At 41.4% G+C, this 17,918-nt stretch overlaps 1 protein-coding gene across 2 annotated transcripts in view; it reads left to right on the top strand.

Annotated features, from left to right (window-relative positions):
* The window catches only part of Wdr64 (WD repeat domain 64), a 98,344-nt gene that overhangs the window by 6,699 nt on the left and 73,727 nt on the right, over positions 1-17,918 (top strand). For both annotated transcript variants that reach the window (XM_040739158.1, XM_013119156.3), the window contains exons 2-6: positions 48-178; positions 10,501-10,603; positions 12,197-12,300; positions 15,012-15,041; positions 16,662-16,772. In XM_040739158.1, the coding sequence (XP_040595092.1) occupies positions 48-178; positions 10,501-10,603; positions 12,197-12,300; positions 15,012-15,041; positions 16,662-16,772 (479 nt within the window). The remainder of the gene's footprint in view (positions 1-47; positions 179-10,500; positions 10,604-12,196; positions 12,301-15,011; positions 15,042-16,661; positions 16,773-17,918) is intronic.

Below are 17,918 nucleotides of genomic sequence, written 5' to 3'. Positions count from 1 at the left end.
CTGCCCGTGGGGTATGACGAAATGTTCCTGTGCTTTCCCCACCGCAGATGCAATTGATTATGACAAGTTTTATGCCACAGTGCAGCAGCTCTTTGGCCCTGAAGTGAAAAATCAAGATGTGAAATGTTTTTACAGGAAACTTTGCAACAATCCTGATGCATCTTTCGACTGGTGTGAGGTACCTGCTTTGCATGCACATAATTCGAAACCCCAGTCTTATTTGACTTTGTCTAGAACAAGCAATTAAAATAGTGTTACTCCCACCGAAGCTAAATATAAAATGTGTACATAGACTATTGCTGTATCTACAGCCACTAAGAGTTAGCCATAGCCCTCAAGAAAGTGGAGAAAACAGGCAGCTATTTAACCATAGTATGCATGATTGTTTTTCTTTCTTTCTTTTTTTTTTGTCAAAGTCTCACTATGTAGTCACAGCTGACCTAGAACTTTGTGTAGACCAGGCTGGCCTTGAACTCATAGTTTCCTACCTCTGCCTTCCAAGTGCTAAGATTAAAGATATGCACTCCCATGTTTGGTCTCAATGAATAACCTTTAAGACTTTTAAATGAATCTAGCAACTTAAGGACATTTAGCAACAACCAAGGTTTAAGTATTATTTTTTTGCATTTGACAATGAAACATTTTTCTGTCAGTAGTGTGTGTACATGTTCAGTGTGTTCAAATCATCAACATAAGAGGTTGGTTTAGTTGGTCTCTTCTATCAGTTCTTGGAATGTTTTCTGATTGGCAGAATATTGATGAAAAAATTACAAACATGCAGGTAATTAAAACATCTGACTCACTCTGAGAAATGAGTAGACATCATAGACAAGAGAAAACATGGTTGGTTTCTAGTATTTGGCTGTCATGTTTAACAATGTTACCAGAGTTGTTGGCATCCAAGCCTGGTTTCCAGCAGCCTGAAGAAGCTGGGGTCAGCTACCCATCCCCAACATGTCAATTAAAGAGACAATTGATCATGAAGAATGGAGAAAGGAGGTTTCTGCACACTGGCCACATTGCAAAGAGGACTACAGGGGCCCAGTGACCCCCCAAGTCTGTGTGTGGGGGTACTGATATGAAGTTTAAGTCTCAGTAGAAGGCAAGAGGGACTTATCAATGAGCATTTCTAGTCAAGGTATGGTCCAGCCTATCACAGTCTAAGGCCCATTCTGTCCTGTGAGGTGATTGAACAAGTTGTTAGAGGTATGAAATCTTTTCCTGGGAGGCAGGTGCCTCTGTTGTCACCCTTTCTTCAGAATATAATTTCTTGGAAATGTCTTCACAGCCCAAATCCCAAAACCTGCCAAAGCAAAAATTACTAATTAACTTTAGAAAGCATAAAAAACAAAAAGCTTCTGTAACCCTTAAGAGAATATAATTCCTGTGATTTTTTACTAGTATGTTAAGAACTTGTAACAACTATCCAATTCATTTTATGAGGCTAAAATAACAGAGTTGAACACAGAAACCAAATAACAAATATTAATTATGAACAGAAATGTTAAATTTTAAAATAACATTTAAAAGGTAATTCCAGGAGTACACTCAAAAATTGTCTGAGTAAAGTGGGTAGGTATGGTTCAGTATTAAACAAGCCATAGATGTATTTTAACAATATAAGGGGGGGAATTCTATAATTTTAACAGAGGGCAGCAAACCAAAGCCCAAGTCCAGAGCTGGATACATGCAGATTTTATAATCAGCTCCTTGGGCACAGCAAGGTCCAGTCATTTGCACAGAGTCTCCTGGTGTTCCTGAGACATACTAGTGGGGATGAACAGCCCTGACACACAGCTAATGTCCTGTGAACCTCACTATTTACTACCTGCCCCCTTTTCAGAAGGTTGCTGACTCCAAATCTTTAAGATTCAGTAAAATAAGGAGGGTAATTCGTAAAAATCCAGCAGCTGCCCTTACTTTTAAAAGAATCACAAAACAGTAAAAATTAAAGGGAATTAAGCCTTTAATCCCACACTTGGGAGGCAGAGGCAGGCGGATCCCTGTGAGTTTGAGGCCAGCCTGATCTACAGAGCAAGTTCCAGGACAGCCTCCAAAACAATACAGAAAAACCCTGTCTCAGAAAAAAATTAAAGGGAATTAACTGATAAAGAAGCCTGTTTTTTTTTCTATTTTTCTTTGTTTCCCCACTTGTCTGTTTAGAAAAAACAACTATACATTTAGCGATATTACGTCATAGTTTCCATTGACAAGGAGTCTGAAAAATGATCCTGAGAAATTTTCATTGGAAACTCATAAAGCTGCAGCCAGCAGTTAGCTAGGCTGTGTTCTCATTTGGAGGAGCCTCTGGGAAAGAATGAGTCTAAGTTCACAGGCTATTAACAGGATTTACCCTCTTGCTGTCTAAAAGAAAACAAACCCCCCCAAAATACCTCAACATTAGAGTAACTGAGTTTCAATGCATCTACTTTTTTTCTCATTCTTATAAATATTCCTGTCCTATTAAGCATAGGTTAAACAGGGATTCTGATACTCATCCCTGCTAAGAAGGCTGAGGTAGAACTGTACATTCAGAACATTAATGAGAACGTTTTATCTACCCTTAATGACCATGTAACAAATCTCATAAAAACCTTGACAATAAAACTCACAAAAGACCTCCTGCAAATTGGGAACCTTTCCCACCAACCGACTGCTTGTGAATACCCACAAAGCTTGGCTAGCTACAGACTGATGTAAAGATTCTGCCATGCAGTAAATTCCCAAAGTATGTTCAATTCTCGTTTTTTTTCAAGCTAAACTGAAACACTTTAGCTTAGTTCTTTTCTCAACTGTAATAACAAAAGATCTCTTGTTCTTTCTGTTGTTTGCAGGTAAAAACCTGCCTTTGATGATCAGGAAGAATTTTTTTTCTTTCTATGTTGACATTTTCTGTGCTGTCCAACAGAAATATGAGGGGTGAGGAGATGGTTCAGTAAGGAAAGTGTCCACTGGCAAACACTAAGACCTGAATTTATATCCCCAGAACATGCTTTAACATCATGCCTCTGACTGAAACAGTTCACAGGTGTCCACCCATCTGACAGTTAGAGATAGCACTATCTATAAAGCTTACCACACAATGGAATTACCAAAATGGCAGGAAAATGCTCATGTTTGAAGTAAGTTTACATTTTTGGATTGGGCTGCATTCACAGCTGTCCTTGGTTGCATATGGCCACATACAGAAGTTGATATGTCTCATACATGTATGAAAATATATAATCCAGCAGAAAATAGAAATAAATGTGAGGAAATACAAATCACCCCATAAGGCTCAAGTATCAAAGATGAAGAATCCTGATTGTCAAGTTCCTCTCCCATCGCTTTCTCTTTCTCTCTCCCCTCCCCTCTCCAACTCTCCCTTTCCTGGGAATGCCATAGCAGAACCTGCGCTGTTGACATGTTCATCCTGTATTTGTGGCCAAGTTTCCAAGATGTCTTGAAATTTGAGGTGTAATTTTTTTTGGTAAAGATTTTTATCTTGGTTAACTGAATTTTGTGCAGTGATGTCCTGTCTTTCTGGGACGCACTATTCATTATTTTTGGTGTTGCAAAAATGGAGTGAATTGGACTCAGGATACATTGAAATAAACTTGAGTCCACCAAAGTCTGATACTTTGCTCTCTGCCTGGATGGTTTGAGCACAACCACACACCTACATCAGCGCATTCACAACAAGAATGGGAAACACTGGTCTCAGCTTCAGTGAGTGTAGGATATAATAAAATGGCATGAACCCTCATAGGAAAGATAGCATCGGATAAATGAATCCTTAGATGCTCTAGACCTGTACGCTGAAGAGCTGCCCTTGACCACATGGGGCTGTTAAATGTTGGAATAATGGTTTGTCTGAGTTGAGATGTACTGTAAGTGTAAGTGTAATGTACATTAGGGTTTCAAAAGTATTGTCTGAAAAAAATGCAAAGCATTCCATGGTGACTTTAAATACGATTATATGTTGAAATTATGTTTTCAACATGCTGAGTTAAATAAAATACACTGATAAAGTTGATTTAATTTTTGCTTGATCCATGCTTCATGTAGTTACCATAGAGTTATAGAATTATATATATAATTGTGTATATATATGGCTTATATAATACTTCTATTGGACACCATAGAAAATGTCAAAATGAGAACATAATGAGTTCTTCCTGACTATCAAGGTCAGGGTTTTATGAACAAACAGTGGAAAGATGAAGAGACCTTGTTCAGCCACATCTGTCAGAAGACTCCAACTTTGTGATTTGGGGTAGCACCTTGTTTTCTTATATAACAATATTTCCAATAATTCTCAAAAACTGTATGCAATGCAGTTTGATCATATTTACCCCTCTCCCAGTTCCTCCCAGATACTCTCCCACCTCCCTGGGTCCCTGAAACTTTGCACCTAAAACAATATCAATAAACTTCTTCAATTTCAAGGGCATACATTTTTTTCAGAATCACTATTTCCTTTATGTTTATTGAGGCTCTGTAGAAGTAGTTTTTTAAAGATCTTTTTTAAATTTTATTTTATTATTATTTATTTTTAAGTTTAAATTTAGAGACAAGGTTGCTTCACAAGTCAGTTCCAGGTCCCTCTCCCTTTCCCTCCCCTCCTCCTGTGCCCTCCCCCCCAACCCTCCCCCCCATTTTCCCCTCATTTCCCCAGGGAGGGTGAGGCCCTCCATGGGGGTGTCCATAGTCTGTCATTTCATCCAGGGCAGGGCCTAGACCCTTCCCCAAGAGTTCAGGGTGAGAGTGCATCTCACATTGTTGGATGGGAATCCAAAGTCCATGTGTATACTCGGGATGAATACTGATCTACTGCCCAAGGCTCAATAGATTACCTAGGCCTCCTCACTGACACCTACATTCAGTGAGTCTTGATCAGTCCCATGCTGGATTCAAGAGTTAACCTTTGTCAGGTCAGCTGTTTCTGGGGGGTTAAACCAGCCCAGTCTTAATCCCTTTGATCATCAGTCCTCTCTCTCTGTTACTGGCTTTCTTGAGTTCAGCTCAGTGCTTAGCCGTGGGAGTCTGCCTCTTCTTCCACCAGCCACTGAATGAAGTTTCTGTTTCCCAGACTGTCTGGCCATGGGATTGTAGGCTGGCACTCCCCAGATCTATGTCTAAAATCCATATATGAGAGAGTACAAGGGCATACATTTTTTAAATTAGCATGAAGCATTTGTTTTACATTTTTACTGGCCAAAACTACTGTCTCAGTAACACAGGCTTCAAATGCCATACTGTAAAGGGACCCAGGGCTCTTTATGTTCCATACATGCCGAACAATAAGTGCTAGGTGGTAGAGATGTGTGCATGGAGCACCATGGGAAACTGAGAATCCTTGAATGTAATGGAGTACAGTAAGTAACTGTGCATTTTTCTTTCCGTTGTGAGCAGGAGGAACTTTAGTCTTGTTCTCTGTGACATCTCCTCCTTCAGGTCTTACACAATCTTCTTAAATCTGTAAAATCTCTTCTTTTTGTAAATCCCAGGTTCCCATTTCATCCTCACAACAGATTCACAAGCAGATTGTAGAAAGACACGCGATTGTCATAGTGAGGCTGAAAAGAGAGAAACCCAGAATGGTAGCGACTTATCTAAAGCCACCAGAAAGTAGGCTTTGGTCTCCATCTCCAATCTCAGATGCCATTATCCTTTCGCGTCTTTTGGGCTCCTAAAACCTTGTGGCCTTGAAAGCACAGCTCGTAAACAGCCTCTGATGCACTTTGTGCACGTGAGTTGGCTCTAAGAATCTATGCAGGCCGCTCTGACTTCATTGCACTGCCATTTTCTCACCAACCGTATGAGTCACTGCCCTCAAGGGTCGTTGCTATTTTGAGTCCTGCAACTTAATCTTTCTGGGCTCCAGATCTGTCATCTGTAAAATGGAAATTTAATATTAGCTGATGAAGACTCACTTCATTTCATTATCGATTACCTGGTTTTTATAAAGTGTCTTATGAGTTAATAATAGTCATTGATCAGACCGTATGAGTTAGATTCATCCTTCAAAAATCAGGCGAAAGTGCACAAATCTGATTCCAAAATATAAATATTTTTTGTTGCAGCAACACTACAAAAAGTTACAATTTATTTTTCTGAGGTTTAAATGCAAGTGTACTTGGAGAATTTTGTACTATTAGACTAGTGAAATCTTAGAACTAATGAAAACATAATCTAGGTCTGCCCCTGCAATATATAATGAGAAAAAACTAGGTGTAAAGGAATCTGAACGGTGTGGTTGCCTCACATTTACAAAGACCTGGTCTACATTTTTAACACCACCCTGCTAGTCCTGTGTTGCTAGTAGGCAGCTACTGTAGTTTATATATGAAATGTTTTCCATAGGCTAGGGATTTTGGACACTTGATCCCCACATGGTGGGACTGTTGGGAAGGTTGTGGACTTTGGGGAGGAAGTGAGTCACTGAAGGGGTGGGGAGACTGGTGGTTTTCAGCCTACCCCTCCTACCACACACCCATGCCTTCCCTGCTTGCTACCATGTCTTCCTCGCCATGATAGACTATATTCTGCTAGGGATGTAAGACAAAACAAGCCCTTTCCCTCTCAAATTGTTTGTCAGAGTATTTCATCACAGCAACAGAAAGAGAAATCCAGAGAAGAGCATATAAACAGAGTTTTGGGAATACATTGTAAACTAATTCAAATCATACTGCATGGAGTTCCAGTCATGCCCCCCCACAAAAGTAAATTTAAAGTGAGTTATTATAAAGTTAAAATTATATTTGCTAACTTCAAAATGTAAAAAGGATGTCCTGGAGTAGATTACAAAATAAGCTGCATGCAAGTATGATCTATCTGCTTTCAAATTTCTCCAGATGTTCTACACTAGATATATGTCCCTTAAGTAAACAAAAAAATTAATTGATGAAAGCATGGGGAATCCCTAGAAATTGCATTGTTAAGAGAAAACTAATGCTGTTTGTTATCATGGACTTGATAGTCATAAGGTAGTCAGACCAGCAATGTGTGCAAATCATGTTACAGCTTCTAGCCTGAAGTTTAAAATTTCAAAGCATAAACTGGAGATCCTTGAGGCTACTGTTTACCATAAGATGACAAGGGATGTTTATCTTTGATCATAACATTTACTCCTTGAAGCATAACCTTCCAAAAGGAGCTTTGCCACCATTCAAAAGTTTACCAGTTACATCTAAAAATTTTCCTGAGTAATTTTCAATGATTTCATGTACTTGGTTTCCTTGAGAAGTTATCAAGCAATGTGATCATGTGTTTGGTATAAGTGAAAATAGCAAAATCAATCACCTACTTTAAAATTTTGTTATCATCTATTAATAATACATAATAGCAGGCTTCATTGTGATATTTTGTGTAGTGTATCTGGATCATGTTCACTCTCACATTTCTGCCTCTTTTCCCTCCCACTTTCTCTAATCTGAGTCTTCCTTTCAGCTGGTCACATTTATACTTTCATATCTTGTCAAAATTGGTAATTTTGGCAGGAGTAGATGTCACATGTAAGTTCACATGGCTGTGACTCTAAAGGAGATATATGATAAAATGCTCAGACAGCAAAGGTAGATAGTAGATGCTTTTTAACTGGCAAGGACTTAAAGGAGCCTAAGTTCTGTTTCCTATACTGTTCCTGGGTACCTAGAGCACCATTCCTCACATGTTGATATCAACTGAACTCCTATCTGGCACTTGGTATAATCCAAGTACTTTATACTCTTCCTAATTACTAAGAAATATAATCATCCACGTCCTCATTTAAGGGAGACTATTTCTGATGATCATTTTACAGATGGGGAAAACTCACTCAGGCACAGAGAACTGACACAGGCTTGTGATCATGTGACTATCTGACAGTAGAATGAGGATTTGAGCTGATTTCCCAGTCCCAAAGTGTATCATTCTGCCTTGCAGGGGGGCATTGCTCCCACACTTCTTCCCACATCTCTTCTCAGACACTGGCCAGACATTGTCACCCTCTCCACAATGACTCTGCAGAAACAAAAAAAATCAGCGTGTAAACTATTTGAAGTTACTGTAAACATAGCACTTAGTTTAGAATTAGCCTTGCCTTGTAGAATTCTCCAACCCCAAGAAACACTGAGACTTATTTAACAGAGGACAGAGGAATCATGGTCCCTATTATCATTTCACTTTTTTACTTGAACATTATTATGGCACACTACTACCTTAGGTTACATAGGCTGCCAAACATTTCTTGATTATGCTGGAGAATGATCATAAAACGAGGACATTTAAAAGTTCCCTCCTGCTCAGGAGTCCTGGTCTCCAGTTGTACCATCAGTCACCATTCTAGGTAATTGTGATGGGAATTTGCTGATGGATCTAGAGACTAATCACTGGAGCTTAATATGGGAAGATTATCCTAGATTATCTAAGTGGTTCAAAGTCCTTCAAAACAAGATAGGGAGGGGAAGGATCCCAAACATGGAGGATACTTTTAACTCTCCTGCTGTTGCTGAGAAAAAGGGACTTAGGTCTAGGGTAGAACCCCAGAAATCTAGGCAGTGTCAGCTGACAGTCAACAAACAGATCAACCTCGTGGCACCAACATGAATGACTGAGAACTGATTCTTTCCAAAGACTCCAGGTAACACACATTTCTACTATCTCTTTGATTGGAGCCCATTGAGACACATATTGGACTCAAGTCTATGAAACTATGGGTTAATAAGGAGGTCTTCCTTAACATCAGGTTTGCGGCCATTTGTGTTAGAAAAAAAAAAGGCTAGGTGGACTGGGGAGATGGCTCAATGGGTGTGGTATATTATTTATAATTTATTAAAGCTTACCTGAGGGTACAGAAAGCAAAGCTGGCTACAAGCCATAGAGCTAGGCAGTGATGATACAACTTTAATTCCAGAAGCCGTACTAGCTAGTCATAGAGCCAGGCTGTGGTGGCACACACCTTTAATCCCAGGACTCCAGAGACAGGCAGATGAATCTCTGTTAGTTCAAGTTCACACTGAGCTACACTAAACTGATCCAATCTAAAAGAGAAACAGCTCACACAAAGGAGATCTCAGCACTTGGGATCCCATGCCTTTAATCCCAGGATTTGAGAGGTATAAAAGGAGAACCAAAGAGCCTCATGAGGCAATTAGTCTCCAGCCACACTGAGGACAGGAAAAGATTCAGCTTCCAGTCAGGGAAGACAGGACCTCCATTTCAGTCTTGACAGAGATAAGAGCTAGTAGCCAGCTGCTTTTGTTTTCTGATCTTCAACTTGAAGCTTGAACCCCAATAGCAGTCTTTGGGTTTTTATTATTTGTGTTACAAGAGGATAAAACACCTTCCTTACAAGCATGAGGACTTGATCTCAGAGTCTCCAGCAACCACACAAAGTCAGCTGAGAACCTGACCTCAGAGTCTCCAGCATCCACACAAATTCAGCTGAGGACATGACCTCAGAGTCTCCAGCAACCACACAGTCAGCTGAGAACCTGACCTCAGAGTCTCCAGCATCCACACAAAGGCAGCACAGCAGCAGAGTACACTGTAACCCCAGTCCTGCCCGGCCCAAAGCAGGTGGATCCCCAGAGCTCTTTGTCCAACAGCTTAGCTCTGGGTGAGCTCTGGCCTCAGCAAGAGACCCTGTCTCAGAAAACAGAGTGATAAGAGAAAGACACTGATAATGACATGTACACACACATACACACAATATTTGAAATTCCTAACTTCTTTTAAAACTCTTAATAGGTAAAAACATTTATTTCTGCCCATTGATATGTTAATAGAAGTTATGTTGTTGCTGGTGATTTTGAGACAGACTTTTTGTGTGTTGTCCAGGATTACTTCAAACTGGTCTCAGACCTCTTACTCAACCTTTCAATAACTGAAACTACAGACTTGTGTCACTATGCCTGGATTATAGCTGCTAATGTTTTCCAAATGCCTCTGATTTTAAAACCTTTACAATTTGATAATTTATTTGAAAAGATCACTTTTTTATCCAAAATATCTTTTTATAGCAAGGTGGCTTATCTTCACTCAACACCTGGAAAGTGGACAGCAGCTAATCAAACAAATCCCAAATCTTTTCTATTCTGAAGCATTCCTCTGCCAGGATGAGAAACCTGACCCAGCAAGATTGATAGATGATGGTTAGAAATAGTCATTCTTCATGGTGAACATGGTTAGAAATAGTCATTCTTCATGGTGAACATGCATAGCTGAGGCCCTGACTGACGAAGGGTTCATTTTCAAACAGGGGCAAAATGGTAAGAGGTCGTTCACTCTGAGCAGGGACACCAACTTGGTGCATGGTTTCTTCATGGAAAAGATGTCCGCCCCTCCCTGGAAATGACTCATCAGTGAAAAGTGTGTAGAATGTCAAAGTATCCCTTATTTCCAGGGCACTCACTACTCTGACATCAGAAAACAAAGTGCATTTCATCTCAGTTAGACTTTGGATTCAGCCAGGGCAGAATCGTTTGTTACTTGGCAGCCAGCTCTGAGAAACTCTTTGTCTTTACTCTGGGATTTTAGATCTTCGGCTATTTCTCCTCAGAAGGAGATTCTCTTACTTCGCAGATGGATGAAGAAAATTTGGTTTTCCTTGTGTCCAGGAAACAGCGAATTGTGATTTCAGGTGATTTTTACATTTCCTTTCCAACTTAGTATGAGTTCTGATATTTTTCTCAAGGCTGAACTCTGGGAACACACTATTCCAGAAGAATCACCTTTCATTCTGTGTACTCAATCAGTTCCTCACAAGTTCCAGTTTGGGTTCGGTTCCCAAAGAGTCTGTCTCAGTTGAAACTAAAAGGTCACCCTCACTCTGAAAGACACATAGAAAGAAGTGAGCACGTGAAGAGGCTCAGGCCTCCTGTTAAGTCTCTTTGATGGCATCCTATGAGCATGTGTTCCAGAGTCACCAGAAGGAACTCCATGTCTTTACAATACTCTTGAAGACTTTGCAAGGGAAGCTCCTCCCAACCTGGTACCCTTGATTCTTCTGTAGACAGTTGCCCTGATACTGAGTTTAAGCTGGTCATGGACAGGCATTAGCTCATCTTAGGACCTTTCCAGCTTCCAGGTGTTGTCGTTTCCACCCTCAAATTGACCCTGGAACTTGGGTACTCCCATCCCTCTGCAACCTCAACACTTTGGGTTCTCTTCCTGATTCATTCACTCAGGGTGGGCAAGGGTCAGAGAAGAGGTAAAACCAAGAGCCTCTTCCATTCCATTCCATTCCATTCCATGTTTTGAGATGAAGGGAACACACTAGGTTGAGTGTGGTGTTCCTTTAACAAGTGCATCTCTGAGTAGGGATGAAGCTCAGCTGGAATAGTTATCTACAGTGTGGGTCAGATGCCTGAATGCCAGGGACACTGCAGTGAAGTAGCAGACACACATCCCCAGTTTCATCTGTTATTTTCTCTAATGCGTGCCCCTGCTACCTAGAGTACAGAATCTGCTCATGTCTGTTCTTCTCTAAGTGTTTGCAATGATAAAAATTACATCACCACGAGCAGACCATGGTGGTGCACACTTGTAATCCCAGCATTTGGGACAAGAGGAAAGCCATGAGTTCAAGATCGTCCTGGGCTATACACCAAACTAAAATCCAAAAAACCAAGTTAACTCACGCTGAGAAGTATTGCATGTACATCTTTGTCCTTCATCCCGAAGGTAGGCACAGGAGCATCAAAGTATCCAGTGTTGTTTTCCCAAATGTACAAAATGATCTTAAAAGCCTTCAAATAGCATTAAAGTAGTTTGATTCTTTTATGATGGAAAGCTTGAGATCCTGTTAGAACCTTAGTCTGTGATGGTTACACTTTAAAGAAAATACAGAGAAGAAATGTGAAAAACCTCAAAGTAGAAATGATTCTACATGATGTGAAATTTGCTCATAGTGGTGTGTGTGTGGGGGGGGTGTGGGTGTGCACACGTGCGCTCGTGCACACATGCTGAGATGAGTGTTGGAGTGTGGAATTACAAGTTGTTTGGGAATTCATGCACCATAATTAGCCAAAAAGTTTTATATTCATATTATGTCTGTAGGGATAATTAAAAACCAAGCAGTAGTTGCAAGGTTTTTTTTATAGTTTTATTCTAAGTTTTGAGTAACTTGGGGCTTCTAATAAAATACTGGCTGCCTTCTTTTTCTTGTTTTAGATCAATAACAAGTGAGTTTTAGAAACTCTGGAAGTTGACATTAATCACGTGCTTTTGACAGGTAGCAGAAGACGAGATGTGATCAAATGCATTGTGAAGGTCCCACAGTTGGATTTATTGATAACTGCATCTCAGAAAGGATTGATAACAGTCTTTAACAGTCAGGTAATTTGAAAGCATGCCCTCCCTTTTCTCTTCCCATGTTTTATCTGTGCATTACCCAAATGCTTCAGAAAATGCAACATTTCAGTATTATTAAAAATATAAAATATGGGGATCACTGAGCCCTGGGATGATTGCTACATTTGGTATTGTTTCTCAAGAGTGTATAGTGAGTCATGTGGCATCCACCATAGAAAGGGTTGATCCGGATATTTTCCCAGATCAATCTCTGAACATATGCCAGCCAAGTAATAGAAGATGCTATGAGGATAGTAGACTTGGAAGAGATGAAATGTCTCAGGTGTCCCTGGTTTTCTGGGATGCTGAATAAGGAATTTCATGGGCCTTTTGTCTTCACATTGGGATAAATGGACAATATGAAGATCAAATTCAACGATGAAGTAGAAACCTTAATGTTTCTAAAGAATGTGTGATGGCGTGTCCTGTATTCTTCACTGTGAAAACAGGAGATGCACTCTTGCTATTAAATACACAGAGTAAAGACTCAAAGTTCATTTTTTAACTGAAGACAATGATGAGCATTTTTATATAAGAAAAATATATTAGAAATAATCATCATTTCCAAAATCATTTTTAGTCCTTTAGTAACACTCAGCTCAGGGAGTTTTCCAGAAGATCATAGCTAGGGAGGTGAGATTGTTAGCAAAGAGCCTTCAGGCTACTGGACTTTGGTATGTGGACAGAGTCAGCAGCTTTGGTGTGTGGACATAGTCTGTTGTCCAGCCTCCTACAGAAATAGCTGGGTGTGATATTTAATGTCTCTAGATCCCAGGTCTCATCCAGAGCAACAGACTTTCCTCCCCACATTATTGTGCTGGCTAAAGGAGTGAATGCATCTAATGTGCTAGCCTCACTGTGAGCACCCAGAAAATCCTAGCTATTAATATGTTTTAAAAATAAGATCAGAGAACTGGTCTCTTTTTACACAAAACCCTTCTCCATCTTTTTCTTTCTTCCCTAAGAACATTAGTTCTCTTCTCAATATGCACCTTTGTACCTTCAAAAATTGGACTAAGATGGCATTGTAAAGGAGTCCTTGATTATAAGAAAGTGAGATTTCTTTCTCTGGGATTCTTCACAGTCACCTCAAACCAAAACCATAGAGAAGTTTATAGTTGAGCTCATCGAACCCACAGCCACACAGAAAGTCACCTCAGTTTCTTATAACATGACAGGATCCTAAAACAGAAAGAAAAAAATAAAGGAAGAAAGAGAAAAAGGGAAAAGGAAGGAAAGAAGTGACTGGAAGGGTTAAGGATATGGCACTTGTCATACAAGCATGATCACCTGAGTCCCAAGTACTCAGATAAAAATAGTGTATGTGGCCTCATGTGTCTGCAGCCATGACGATGGGTATGTGTGTGGAGTAGGGGGAGGATTAGAGACAGGCCGATCCTGGGAGCTTACCAGCCAGCCAGCGTTGCTGAGCAACGTGCAGAGCTTCAGGTTCAGAGAGAGACCCTGTTTTAAGGAAGTAAGGTTTCTTCTGGCTCTCATTGAAACTACAGTCATCCTGATGCTGCAATTAAGGCAGCAGGAGCTTGAAGCAGCTGCTACCAGTTGCTAGGTGTCCGAAAAGAACAATGAATGCTACTGTGCAACTTGCTTTTGAAATTTAATGTAGTCCAGTATCCCCACCAAGGGACTGGTCCTGCCCAGGTGGGACACCCCAATTAGCCTAGTAAAGACAATTCCACATGTACATTCTTGGAGGAGGCAAACCTTAACGTAGATCATCACTGTCAGCTGTGCCCATCTTCTAGGAGATTGTTCGAGCTGAGGACGCTAACTACCACGGGCAGTAAAAGAGGAAATCACAGTGCTCTATCCCTACTGTTACACATCTTCCTATCCAGAAATAAGACCCCTAGTGGAAGGCCCCTTGGCACTCTTCTGATGAAAGACAGTCTGTGGCTCCCATGAAAAACAATCCCAGAGCTCTACCTGCCCTACTTTTTTTTTTTTTTTCATATAACTGACTGCTTCAGGGAAGCCATCCCCAAGTCATTTACCATGACCTTCTGAGCATGCCGAAGAGATCTGCCTCACTGGAATGCCTTAGCTGCTTGCCTTTATCTTGGCAACAGGCATCATGAGTGCAGAGTGTGAGAGACACTGCTGCGTACTAGGTCTCTGCACAGGACATATCTGACACTTAGCCCGCTGCCTGGGACACCATTAGAGATGCTTACATGGAGGGCCACTAAACAGGATGTGCTAAAGATATCCAGTAACTCGGAGAGAAGTCTCAAATGAAGCATGCTGTAGTTTCCTACATTGTCACCATGTCCTATTGCTCCATTTAACACTCCTTAGCCTCTCTTGTCCTTGCTGTATTATTTTGCGTTTCTAACTTGTGATGACAAATGTGGCTATGAATAGCTTTAACAATGAGGTGTGTGCATGTGGAAGGAACATAATAATAATAATAATAATAATAATAATAATAATAATAATATCACCAAGAGATAGTCACCATGGCTCAGCACCAACCGTAGAGGTGGAAGTCTTGTTCCCTGCAAACCGAGTTGTGTTACTTGACAGCATTAGGTGAATCTGAGGAAGAAGTCGGGAGGAAATTCTCTCAGCAAGTAAGATGACAAGTGAGAGCAAACCAGGGAGATTGTGGTGTGTTACCATAGCTTTCTTATTCTTTACTAAAGATTGTAACTCGATTTCATCTTTACTCACAGATGAGAATTCAGACCAGCACCAATGTTACAGTAAGTACGCTAAAAGATTTCCAAGTAAGTCAAAGTTAGGGCTGTGGTGATGGCTCTTCCGCAGCTGCTCAGAAATTGCAATCAAGTGCCTGCTTGAATAAAGGACTAGAGAAATGGCCGAGGGGGTAAAGTGATTGCTATGTAAGTATGAAGACTTGAGTTTGAATCCCCAGGACCCAAGTAAAGCTGGCCATCTTAGTGTGTGTCTGTTAGCCCTGTGCTCATATGAGGATAAGATGGGAGGCGGAAACAGGAGACAAGCAGGAGGCTTGCAGGTCAGCTAGGCTGCTATATGCAGCATCGAACAAGAGACTCCATAAGGGAGGTAAGGACCGACACTTGAGGTTGTCCCATGTCCTCCACATATACATCCTAACATATGTTTTACTGAACTCACACACAAACACACACCCTACACAAAGGTTCTAAAACCCGGTTAAAAAATTGATATTTCAATATTGTGAGTTTACATTTATTGACTAGGCTCAAAACTAAGCCTTGAATAACAGCAAAGACCCAAGAGTTACTTCCTAGAGTTTTGCTATCTGCAGAGAATTGCCGGGAAACTAGTTATTTCTTGAATTTTAATGAAAAGTGTCTGAGTTTTAATTAAACATTGTTTTAAAAAATTGACACCCCAAGTTATGAGACCAACATAATTTGGAAATAATTTGAGAGCATTTTCAATGTGAAGGTTGCCACAAATATTCGAGTGCAATTTTGTAATTATTATTGCAAGTCGCTAGTCTTTACAGTTACCTTGCAGCAGATGGAAAGCTGCGGTGGTTTGCTTTCCAAACCATCCCCACTCTGAAGATTTTTGAGAGATGGGGTGGATGCTGGAGGTTTGTTTTCTTTGTTTTGTTTTATCCCTGTTTTCATGTACCCAATGAATTCACCAAACTACCAAGAGACAACACACTACTGGGTAAAGGAGCCCTGGTTCTCGTTAAGCTTCTCAGACTCCATTTCTGTAATGGAACAAACCTGTTGGATTCCTGGTTGTTTTATGGAAGATTCATGTGCTCATAAATTTCTGACATCCCAGGCAATCCAGGCTGCTGTTCCTGTTGATGCTGTAAAAGCTTCCAGACTTGAGACCCAGGAAAGACCGTGGGCCTCAGCCTATGATCATTTAGATTGCTGATCACTAAGGGCTTTTCTAGTGGACAGTGTTAGCAGGCAGCAGGGCTGGAGCACTGGCTCAATCAGCGCTCTGGTTCTAGTCACCTCTTGTTCATGTAAACAAATGGTCTCACTGACGCCAAAGCTGGCTGCTCCTCCAGCTGTCCTGCTCTTCTAAGGAGCAATGCCCACACTAGATGAATCAGTCTCCAGATGGTGGTACTGAGAACAAGGCGGGATGGAGGGGCCCTTTTCCTGGTTTTATGCCACTCCAAGGAGATGCACTGTAGGCTTTCCTGCCACTTGAGATTTCTAGTGTCAATAACCTGCTTCCTGCTATCCAGCACCTTGAGGTAGAAGGAAAAGCATTGTGATTCCCAATCCCCTCTATCTTACAGTACTGGAGACTAAACCTAGGGCCTGGTGCACGCTAGGCAAGTGCTCTGCCACCTGAGTGTCATCCTTAGTCCCATAGCCTCTATGCCTTTCTATCAGGATACCTCCTGGATCACGGGCTGTGATTACCTGGGCCAGCTTAAGCGAATCGTTGCCACTACCGAGAGGACCATTATCGTCTGGGATCACAAAGCTCAAGGGAGTAGCCAGGTACTGTGTGGAGGGAAATGATACAAAGAAATGAGACTGAATGTTCAGTCACTGTCAGGAGAGGAGCCCAGCCGCAGTGTAATGAGTACCTGCTAGAATGTGAGAGAAGTTACTAAGTAACCACTTAAGATGGAGTTCAGCCTCAATACCCGGTATTGAAAGACGAATGCAGTTTTCTTCTAGTGCTTCATTCGGGTCTCATTTTGTTTTCAGTTTTGAGAGGGAAAGGTGATTCTCTTAGTTTCTGCTGTTGCTATTGGGTTTTAGTTTTACGTTGTTTTCTGAGGTTGAAAGGCAGTCTCTCCCCACACCGCTCATTCTACTCTTCACTGGCACTCGTGACTCCAGGCATCCTCCTGCCGCCACATCAGACTCGTTTGCTCTTTCATATCCTTCTACAAATCCAAGCATTTTCATTTTGGTTATGCTTGTTATCAAGTGCAAAGCCTTTCTCTCCAGCCCAGCATCTGCATGGAAGAGCAAGAGTCTCATAGGATTGCGGCTGACTCGGAAACCCTTGTCTCAGAACGCTAAACCCCGGGGCCTGGACTTTGTGCTCTCTGGTCAGGTTCTCCTGTTTGCGCACTTCATTTTTAACTCGGAGAAGCCTCTTCCTTATCGCTCGGTCCTCATGAGTCTCTCCTTCCTGCCTGCAGGCTAGGTGGGACATCTGGGCACCAACACAATCTTTGACCCCTGCTGGCTTCCAGCTGTAACTTGGGAAAATATTTTCTGTGCTTTCTGGTGTACATGGTGGCCCGGCACTCCTGGGGACATCATCACAGAACAGAATCCGCAAGTTCAGCTGAGCTGTCTGTGGTTCCCCCTAACCATCATTTTGGCTTTACCAGCTTGTATTCCTCACAGAATTCCACCATTTTCCTGTTCTCCTCAGGCTCCCTCCCTCCTGCTGGAGTCTTGCTTCCTCTTCTTGCCTCCCCCTCCCTTCTCTCCTCCCCCTCCCCTTCCCTCCCTCCCTCTTGCCCTCTCTGAACACCCTTGTATCTGTCTTGGCAAACCAAGGCTCCTCCATTTCCCCCTCTTCCCTTTTTGACATTAATCTGTTAATCTGGAGCACCTTCCCCTCTCCGTCCTATTTATCTTTCTTTCCTCCAGTTTAGGTCCCAGCCAAAGGTCACCCCCACC

Source organism: Mesocricetus auratus, unplaced genomic scaffold (assembly GCF_017639785.1).
Source record: "Mesocricetus auratus isolate SY011 unplaced genomic scaffold, BCM_Maur_2.0 Super-Scaffold_100676, whole genome shotgun sequence".
Lineage (NCBI taxonomy): Eukaryota > Metazoa > Chordata > Mammalia > Rodentia > Cricetidae > Mesocricetus > Mesocricetus auratus.
The sequence above is the reverse complement of the archived record's forward strand: the minus strand, read 5'-3'. Positions and strand labels throughout refer to the sequence as shown.